We start from the raw sequence: 10703 nt of genomic DNA on the forward strand, positions 1-10703 counted from the left end.
ATCTGTCTCATTGCTTGTTGATTTACACTGGTTTTACAAAATGAAAACTAAATAGAAAAAAGGAGACCACATTTTCCAAGTGAAAACCCTGCCTGGGAAGGAGAAGCAATGGACTGCAATGCCATCAATTGCTGGAACAAAACCAGAGGAAACTGATAAGGTGGCTGCCCTAAAATCTACTGCCTTTCTGCTATATCTGCTATGGGCTAGCTTTGGCACTTCCTTCTTTTCCTTCCCCTCCGACCCCCATTACCACTACTGCAAAGAGAAGTTTGAGTTTCAAACCGAGATCTGTATATATGAATGCCCGCAACATTCTGCTTAAGCACTAAACTGAATATGAAATTGAGTGGTTCCAGTTTGAAATGAACAATTTCTTTCCACTGGAAAATTACTGTATTTTATGTGATTTGGATGGCAGCAAAACATGCATTTCCATTCCAGGTGGAAATAATTGCTTGCTGTTTGCAGTTATGTAACACTTTACACAATAACTTTTATTTCGTGTATTTACTATGTAATCATTTCTCAAATCACTAATGCTAGAAATGCAGTCACATTCTGAGTATCTCCATGCTTCAGTACTTTCTGTTAATCCAGGAAAAGGGAGAATTTTTCTTCTCTCCTAAGCTGATTAACATCTATGCAGTGAAAAGCGCTATATAATAAGTGGGACTGCTAGCAGTATGATAGTGATGATGGAGGTGGTAATTGAGATGTTGGCTTTTTTACATTACTTTTGGACTGTTTTCCACCACCTAGGAAATGGGATGAAAACAGATTGTAAAGCTGTCAGTCCTACTTAAGTAACACATATAAATACCAGGATTGGGATAAAGCATATTTTCATCCCAAATTATTTGTTGATGTTAGTAGTTAGAATTCAAGTTGTTACTTCTAAATTTAAACTTCCTACTGTTAGTACACAGTCTTATTCCTGGAGGATATGTTTTCCTGCCTATCTTTTAGGATAGTTAGATAGTAGTTGAGAATAAAGCAAGGATATCACTGCTAATATTCTTTCTTCCTTCTTTTGCAAAATAATTGCATTTCCTGTGTGTAAGAAATGTTGCATTGGATGTGTCTCATTTGTATCCCTGTACTCACACAAATGCACAGCATCTGTGACTTAATTAGAATAGAAATTGTGGTGCAATATGTATGTCACAAAAAAAAAAAGGGACTATCATGTTAAGGTTATCCAGAATCATTACTCTGGTTGGTTTTTTTAAAACCTCTTTTGCTTCCAAACAGTGTCAGTGTATGTGCGTATGTGCCAGAAGATTGTTTGCCAGGAAATTAGGCATCTTCAGAGACTGATGCATTGTTGTAAATACAGTAATTGGTTCAAGAGTGCCAGTTCTATCCATGCATCTGGTTACTTGTACCAAATGCCTCTTCAGGGAGCAAGGGTTACATTGTGAAGCAAATTGTTGTATTGGAGTTTTCTTTTTAAAAGATTAAAAGACCAAAAATTGTGAACATGGTTTGCCTTTTTATCTAACGTTCATTGGATACAGTGAATAAGAGAAAGAAAGTGATGGTGAGGAATATATTGCCCTGATGAATATCAAACATTTTATGAAGGTAGACGTAATCAACTTGCATTTTCTTAAAATTTTCTTGGACACCTTTGGAATATAATTCAAATCTTAGTGTAGGGGGAAAAAAAAGTTCTTTTTCCTTTTCTGTTCTTCTGCATGCCAAATGTACAGCACTGTATGCATGGTAGCATGGTGTAACCTAAGTGTTCAGATTCTGTGTTGCCAGTGCACAGTAAGTCCACTCAAACAGCAGTTATCTGCATGGCTTTTTGACTTTCCTCTGGCATGTGCTTCTGCTCTGTCTATTACCTGGCAAAGCGTATGATATGTCCACGTTAGGTATCTGTTACGCTATTGGCTTTTTATTTTAACTGTTTATACTTGTAATGTAATGTAAGAGCTTATGAAAGTAAAGCTGAAATAAAGAACTTTGCTTTTTCAGAAGCTTGTACGCACAAGAATTTTAAAAGCTTGTTTTACCATGTGGCTTCATAGTACTACCAAAAACAGATCAGGCTATAAGCAACTTAGGCTTTAAACCTTGTAAGCTTCTATGTACATTTGACTAAACAGGTTTTACAGTTTTTGAAAACAGATTCTTTAATAAATGCAAATTTCTCATTTTAAGTATTTGAAAACAGCCTTTATGAGTAAATTCTTTTTAGCTTTGTGGGAATGTATTGTTTGAAGCAAATGTATGTGGCTGCCTGAAGCTATGAAACAGATAGAAATTACACAGTGTTCAGAATAGACTTTTAAAAGGGAAAAATCCCAATAGTAATAGTAGTAGTTCAAGCAAACTATTTTGTTAGGAAATCCATGGAAATATTTAATGCTTTTAATTTTTACAGTGTGAAGTAAAGAGCCGAAGTAAATGCTTGATGGGCACAGAGCATTAGATCGCTGCTGAGCACTTGTGATTACGGCAACGTTCTGTCGCGCTCCTCTTTCTCGCCTCCCTGATGCACACGAGGTGTCTGTCCCCTGAGCTCGTACAGAACGCTCCGGATCAAACGCTTGTCTTCGTCGTGTTTTCTCTCTTGCAGACCCTTTCCTTTGTAGGCTGCTGTCGCTTTGTCCGTCGCCGTCTAATTCTTTCCTTTCCCTTCTCTAACTCGTCTAGAGCCTAGAAGAAGAGATAGCGTCCATTTTATTTAGCCAAGAGCGCTTTGGCGCCGGCCCGGACCGGCCCTTCGCTGCCGCCCGCGAGGGGCCAGCAGAGGGCGCTGCGGGGGAGCAGACCGCCGCCTCGGCCCCGCCGCCCCAGGTGCTTCCCCGCCCCGCCCTGCCCGCGGCCGCTGCCCTGCGCCCAGGCGGCCGAGAGGGGGCTGCGGCTGTGCCGTGCTGCTAGAGCCGGCTGGCTGCTTTGGGTGGTGGGAGGGAGTCAGTCAACGAGCTTAGTTATGTATTTGCTAGGCAACGGGAGTAATAACTGGCTGCTGTTGCAGCATCGCCAGGCATGCTGGCCTGCACTCTGTTAGGTGCTTTTCTTGGTTACCAACCATAAATGTTAGGATTAAGTCACAGATGATGTGTTGGTTTTGTATTGTTGCTGCTTGAATTCAAATTGAGGTTTTCCAGAGAAAATTAGATAAAAAGTATGTAATACATAGTTTTTAGTGGGCTATCGGGCATATCTATCACAATTCATTTTGTTGCAAAACAAATACTAACGTAGTTGCCTTAATCTCATCATTTGGGATGCAAACTAAATCCTAATGGGGTCATCTTGGTAGTCACATGTTGCTATTTTGACAAGATACAAGCATGAGCAGCCTCCCTCCCTAAAGTGAACAACTAATAAAATCTTACAGTAGTTTGTTGTTTTTCTGTTCCTTTTATTATTATCTTCTGTGATGGTAAATCAGTACCAGAATGCGTTTTTCATATATTTTCCCATGGTATTTTTTATTCCTAATTCCTGATTCAATTGAGATAAATAATTGCCTCAGTAGCATCACTGACCTGTAAATTCAAACTTTTATTTCCAGTCTTTCTTAATTAAATTGCTTTATTCTGCTTAATAATGTCCATAACACCTAATTTTGAATGAAATATTGGAGTGAAGTAGAAGGAAAAGAGCATAGTTCTAAGTGAGTCTTGCAGTGAATACACAGTGCCTGTTCCGTATCATGCATATATATTATTAAAGCTAGCTTGAGGAATGTTATGCTGTTTAAAAGGGTTATGCATTGATTTTTGTTCTCTGATTGCTTTTCGTTTCACAGAAACATGCTTCCAGAGCAGAAGGACCTTGCACTGAAGTCAGCAATGCTGATAAGGTTCTACTGATTTTTCCATAGTTAAACTTGGCTCTAACTCTTCCAGTCCATCTTCATTCTTTCTTTTCAGTTAACCATCACAACCATCTTTTGTCTTCTACATGACATGAACCAACCATCAACTAATTTTGTTTCCATCACTTTAATTTATTCATATAATCTACTTTTGTTTTTCCTCATCCATGTTTTTTGTGCAGAGTTCACATGAGACTCTGGACATAGTGGAGGAGAAGAAGCAGGCAGAGGTTGGGATAGAAGAAACACTAGTCATAGACGAAACCAACAAAGGGAAAATACAAGTTGCCACTGATGCTGGGGAAACATGTAAGGTGGAGCACTTGACAAAAAAGGACTCTTCTTCTTTGCCATCAGATAGTAGTAGCAGCAGTAGTAGTGAGAGTGAGGATGAAGAGGTGGGAGAATACCAGCCACATCACAGGGCTGTTGAGGAAGTCATCAGAGAAGAACAGGAAGAAGAGGAAGATGTGAAAAGGAAAGAGCATGAAGAAAAAATACAGCACGTGGAAGCCACATCAGAAGGCAGTCAGCTAACTGTACCAGCTGAGCACACACAAGTTGCAGCTGAAGATTTGGTTCAGGAAAATGCAACTACCATACCTGCAGAGGAGAAGAATTTGTCAGAGGAAATTAAGCAAGACCTAGGTGAAGAAAAGGAGGAGGAACAGCTCAAACTCAATGGAGATGTGTCTCATGTTGACATTGATGTTTCACCACAGATAATTTGTTGTTCTGAGGTAAATGGTAGAACAGTTTGACAACTAGATTAAGCAGAGAGATTTCTTTGGGTGAAAATGTACCTGCCTTTCTTCTCCTATTCTTCCAGCTGTTACGTCATCCAACAAGATTCAGATCATTTGGAAGGGGAAACCACTGATGAGCAGTGAATTTCTGTCTCTTTCAGTTATGGTTTCTGGCTATTTGCTGCAACTGGTTGAGAATCACCAGTAAAGCAAGCCTTTCGAAGACTGCCATCTTCTTTTTATACCCCCTTATTTTTATATACGTATCCATAATGTTATTTATTATTTGTTTCTTATGTTTTAAGTCTTGTCTTGTCTATTTGTCAATTGTTTTTGACACGTCCATGACACATAATTGTAATTGGAAAATTATTGGTAGTTGGAATTAGAAAACATCCATCCCAAATTTTAGTTTCTTCTTTTCCCTCATTATTCACTGCTTTTCTTGCTTTTTTTTTCTTTTTTAAAGATGTGTTATGAAATTATAGACTAGAGTTACTACTTCTTTCAGTGTGTATATGTGCATACATGTTTACTATTACACTATTTAGGGAAGCATAGGTTAGTTCCAGTCAGTCACCTGATTCTGGCCAAACAAGGTTGAAGGGTGCTTTATTGGGTCATCTTCATAAAAAAGAGGAAGAAACAAGTGGAAAAAACAAAGTGTGGGTAATGCATGTCTTTGTAACATGAGCATGATCTTTTACTGAGTTTTTTCAACAATTGGTTGTTATTTTTTTCTTCCTTGTCTTATATTAGTGGCTCCCTCTCCCCACACACACTTAAACAACTTTTTATGTTCTTGTCTTCTATATACATAGTCTCAGGTGTTCTAATGACCTGAAAAAAATAGTTTATAAGACCTTTAGGAACAGGCAATTTACACTTCCTAATGGCATAGCCTGTTTGAGGAGAGGGCAGAAGGGCTTCTATATGTGCAGAAGTATTTGAGGGATGGAAAAGACTTTTTTTCATCTGGATTTCCCTTAAAATCCAAGTGTCCAAGTTGTTTTTCTGTTCTAGTAGTGCATACTCAGAAGTTAAACTTTTACATTATTACTGGAATTTCTTGTCCTTATTTGCAATTTGGCTAAGTAAAGATATATATATTTCCAGTATTAATTTTGAAGTGAAGTATATCTATCTGAGGTAGCTATCAGTTTCTTATTTGATGGAACCTTTACAAAAACAGATTTTTTTTTCCTACTGATGCTTCTTTACACATTTTAAATACCTTTCAACTGGGTTTTATCAATTACCTTCTGTGATATTTACCACTGGCTGAAATATGGAATATTGGCAAAGCTTATTAGGAGATAGGAATTTCCTGCTGTGTATTTGCATTTATTATATCATTTCACTTCACTTATTACATGCTTTACAAATGAGAAAAGAGACAGATACTTGTCTTAATCTTAGACTTCTTATGTATTTTTTATTTTACTTTCTTGCTCCATTTTACAAACTTCCTTCTTATGTATTTTGAGTTGATTGCTTATTTCTTGCACCATAGCCTCCAGTAGTGAAAACAGAGATGGTAACCATTTCAGATGCCACACAGAGAACTGAAATCTCCACAAAAGAAGTTCCAATTGTTCAAACAGAAACTAAAACTATCACATATGAATCTCCACAGGTACGGTGTCAGGGTGATTTGTTACACTGTTTGAAAGCTAGGTTTTATTCCAGTAATTTGTAGCTCAAAATAAGTCATATCAAAGATACATGCTTTTCAAAAAACTGTACTTTCTCTTGCAGCTAAGATTATAGTTTGGCTATGAGAAGTTAAGTGTATAAATAGAAGACGTGTGTAAATAAGAAATGTGTGTAAATAGAACAATATTTCCACTAAAGTTCTGAAAGTATTTTTTGTTGATAGAAGAATTTAGTTGTCTGCAAAGGTATAACTCATTTAGTTTTTAAAACTTGGTTAAAATACTAACATTGCTTCTGAAAAAAGCACTTAACTTTGGTCATAAAGTTTCCACTACAATAAACCTTAACAATCCACACAAACTCTGTAAACTTGGTGGCTTTGATTTAAAGTTTGGTGTTAAATTTTCAAATTGAACTAAAGAATAAATGTATGTTGAGTAATTAAAAAAAAAATAAAAATCTCTGAAAACAAAGCTTTTAAATGTGAAAAATGTCATTTCTCTTTTTACAGTTTGATGGCAGTGCTGGTGGCGGTGCTGGTGTGCTGCTGAGTGCACAAACAATTACATCAGAGTCAATTTCTACTACCACAACTACACACATCACAAAGGTAAAACACATAATCTCTCTGAACTCAAACAAAAATCTAAGTCTTACATGAAGTCTCTTTTAGCTTAATATATGCTAACCTATCAAAGAAAACTGACTTGTGGTGGATTAGATTCATTCCGGGCACATGTGGGAGTTGTTTTTTTCTGTACTCAGAAGAACCTTAATAAATAAACAGGAATATCTGGGAACAGGATGGCGAAAATTAGAAAATGTGGTATTTCATTATTTCATTATTTTTAGCATTTCATGTTGATGCTATTTCTGTGCTTGGTCAGGATAACACCATTAAGTTCATCTCTTCTGTCACATGGTGCTATCTTACAGAATCTTTTGTTAACATCATCTATTTGTCTCAGGTCCACGGAAGCCTTGCTCGTGGTATCTCTTGTAACAGTGTGCTGAAACGATGTTTCCTTTGCCTCTGTGTTCACCCTCCTTTGTACTGCTAGGTTTAGAGCGTACCACTACTATACCATAGCACTACTCTTCTTTGCAAGCATATTTTGGTGTTGAATTATGTGTTTTGAATTCCATGCTTGAAAAGGAAAGGAAAACTAAATGTTAAAAGGACGTGACATCTGTTTTGGTCTCCTATACTGTTTCATACCAGAGTATGATAGAACTACAGAAGTGTTCTTTTTATTCATCATTTATGTAAATACCTAATTTTGGGTGTGCCCTCAGAACAAAGTTTCCAGCTCTTGTCTTTAAACTTTTAACATAATAATAATTGTTTTTTTTCTGTGAGAATTTTTCTATGTGCTAAAATTAGAGTGAGAAATGAAGAAATAAAGCATGAAATTATTTCCTTCAGCAATGTGAAATAATATTGAAAACTTGTTGTCAGAAGAGTACATAAACTACAGAACTGAAAACCATATTGTGTTTGAATTTAATGTGGGATTATTTAGAGAATAAGAAGCTTATTGCTGGATAGATTGAAATCAAAGAAAAGACTCCTGGAATTTTTCTTATTGCCAGATTTGTATAATAGAAAAGCCCAGAATTCCTATTTGTCTGCATATTGAGATCTATTCAGACTTGGACTCCAATAACAAAAGGAATTCTCCATTCCTTGTTTTTTAATCAAGCTTTTTTTTTTTTTAAGCAGTGGCTTGCATGTGACTAACTGCATAACTGAAGAAGGAAAGGATGACATAGCACCACAAATACTTACAATTAACTGCAGCTTAGTGACACAAAAATGTACATGTTTCAATACAATAAAGGAATGCTTGTGGCTGTAAGAACTAATTACACTAAGATACTTTCTTGTTTTTTGTGCCATATGTAGATGGTTAAAGGTGGTGTATCAGAAACAAGAATTGAGAAACGAATTGTCATTACTGGAGATGCAGATATTGACCATGATGAGGTGAGTATCTAAACTATTAACACTTAGCATGTTACCAATAGTTCAGTGAGATCTAGAAAATGTTTCAAAAAAAACAAAATAGGGGAAAGATAGAGACTGAATGTGAAGATGTAGAAAGATTGTGAGATTGTTGATTGCAGCAAACTTTTTAGGCTCTGGTGTTAACTGAATAGAGTATGACTGAGAGATAAAAGCATTTGTGACTTTGCATTATAGATTATGTGAGTAGATTTCATGCTATTTTTAAGGGATTGCTTATTTTGGAAAAGACCCAATTTTTTAGTGCTGCTTTTGCCGTTTGAAAGGAAAAGCATCACTAAAATAATCTATTTTGATACATTAATCTAGATAGATAGGAATCTCTTTATGTCAGCAACATCTGAATGTGGAATTCATCTCAACTAAAAGCTTTGAATTATATTAAGGCGTAAAATCTTGAATGTGTAAAATAGTTTTTTGCTTCTATTTACGGAATTCTGTACAAAAAAAATATATATATTGTTGATTTGCAGAAATCTTATATAGGTGCTTTTGATCTCTATTAGCACCAAGGCAGTTTTGTTTTACGGTGTCTTCGAAATAAAGGTTAAAATTACTTCTATCTGCCCAATTGAGAAGATTGTATTTAAGAAGTACACCAAAAAATTTGAGAAAGAACTGTGATTATCTATTCTTTGTAGAGACGGTTACACTTTTTTTATCTAAGAAACTGCAATGAAAAAGTCAATCAACAGTCACTGCATAATACAAATGAAAAAACCTACCTTATACATAAAGTTGCAGTGAATCCAATTCTAACTTTATGAAAGCTGCACAGCTCAACAGAATTTAATTTAACTTCTTAGTATAATATAGTGAGAGCTTTCAGGGAATTTAATTTCAGATTTTGATCTGCTGCTAGAAAGTGGCTCTTGACAAGTTCAAGCTCTTCTTGAAACTTGTAATTAAATGATAGGGTTGTTCAGCATTAAGCATTGCTCTTGTCTGCCTTTGCACAACGCTCCTGAGACATCTGAAAAGGTCACACAATACCTTCAGTATACTAGGCAGTGCTTTTAGTAAAACCATTCTCCAAGCCGTTCTTTGTTTTGAGATTAAGTAGGTAATGGAGCAAAATAAATGAAATTATTGTTTATATATATTTAATCACTGGAATGTAAAGCAGCGAGCAGCTCTTAACAAATTTAAGAAATCTCTGTTGCAATTTCCTCAGTAGATATAGAGCTCTTGAGAAGTGCAGACTGTTTTGTCTTCTTGCCCCCTATGTTACTAAAACAATTTTCGGTAGGAAAAGAATATTTTAGTTTGGAGTTTCAGAACAGAATTGCTACTTACACTTCCAATTTAAAAAACTAGAGGTCTAAAAAGAGCTAAAGATTATTTTACTATTAGTCATTTGATGATCAACCCTGATTCTTAAGTCTCATCAGTCCCTTCCTTTTAAATCATTGTTTGTACTGCATAGGTTACGTTTGGTATGTTGTAAAATACAAACCAGCTACAAATTTGTAAGATTATCACATGAGCAAACATTGGTAATTATACACACTGCATGCATTGGTATATGTTCCCTTAGTAGGACCATCCTCACTGTGCCTTTATTTGCCCAATCTGTAGCAAAAGTTCTAAAACTTCTTACATAAAGTCCTCTATGTCTTCTGGATTAAGATGGAAACATCACAGGGAGGACCTTATGGTTGTGTGCTACTTGCTGTAAATTTTCGAAGCCATTACGTTAGAGTGTTTTGTAGTTGTTTTCTGTTTCTTTTGTTTTGTTTTTTTTTTTTTCCCAAGCCCTCTCATATTTAGGAATTTTAGATTTCTGAATAATTATTCCTGAAATTGCTGATGCTGCACTATTAGTCTCAGGTCCCTTAAGACCTGCATTCTATTCTCTGGTCCCTTAAGGCCCCTTTAATGCTTCTTCCTGCTGTTAAGTTATGTATTTTGAATGTGTTGGCAGGCTCTGGCACAGGCAATCAAAGAAGCCAAAGAACAGCACCCTGACATGTCTGTCACAAGAGTAGTGGTGCACAAAGAAACTGAACTTGCTGAGGAAGATGAAGACTAAAATCTAAAATGCCCTCAAGCAAATATTTCAGGTAAACTTATAATAAACTTATGCTGCAATTTCTATCTGTATTTTCTACTGCATTGACTAATAAGTTGGCTTAAAAAAAAACAAAACAGTCTATTTGCTATATATTATGAAATGCTGAATTTAAATGGGTATTAGTAGAAGACAGTTAATGTAAGTTTTATTTTAAAGTCTAATCTGACATTAAATTCACATCTCCCTTTAAGTGTCTCCCAAGTTTCTCAAGTACTCTTGTGATATTACCTATGATGCTTGCTCAAGATGTGGTTTTCACATTAAAGGGAGTTTGGGCTACTTCTGCAAAGCACGAAGATTAAGTGATGATTTTCTGTTTACACTGCAATGAAAATGTACAATTGTAGTCCTTGCCTTACC

At 36.0% G+C, this 10703-nt stretch overlaps 1 protein-coding gene across 14 annotated transcripts in view; it reads left to right on the plus strand.

Moving 5' to 3' along the window:
* Positions 1-10332, plus strand: part of EPB41L2 (erythrocyte membrane protein band 4.1 like 2) — a 103466-nt gene extending 93134 nt beyond the window's left edge. For 4 of the 14 annotated variants that reach the window (XM_085217293.1, XM_085217292.1, XM_085217306.1 and 1 more), the window contains 8 exons: positions 56-160; positions 2668-2811; positions 3773-3826; positions 4024-4581; positions 6101-6223; positions 6755-6853; positions 8150-8230; positions 10194-10332. In XM_085217293.1, coding sequence (XP_085073419.1) covers positions 56-160; positions 2668-2811; positions 3773-3826; positions 4024-4581; positions 6101-6223; positions 6755-6853; positions 8150-8230; positions 10194-10301 — 1272 coding nt within the window. In that variant the 3' untranslated portion in view covers positions 10302-10332. The remainder of the gene's footprint in view (positions 1-55; positions 161-2667; positions 2812-3772; positions 3827-4023; positions 4582-6100; positions 6224-6754; positions 6854-8149; positions 8231-10193) is intronic. The other 10 variants (XM_085217296.1, XM_085217298.1, XM_085217297.1 and 7 more) reach the window with 8 other exon arrangements.
* The last annotated feature ends 371 nt before the right edge of the window (positions 10333-10703 follow it).

Source organism: Meleagris gallopavo, chromosome 2 (genome assembly GCF_905368555.1).
Source record: "Meleagris gallopavo chromosome 2, MGAL_WU_HG_1.1, whole genome shotgun sequence".
NCBI classification, from domain to species: Eukaryota; Metazoa; Chordata; class Aves; order Galliformes; family Phasianidae; genus Meleagris; species Meleagris gallopavo.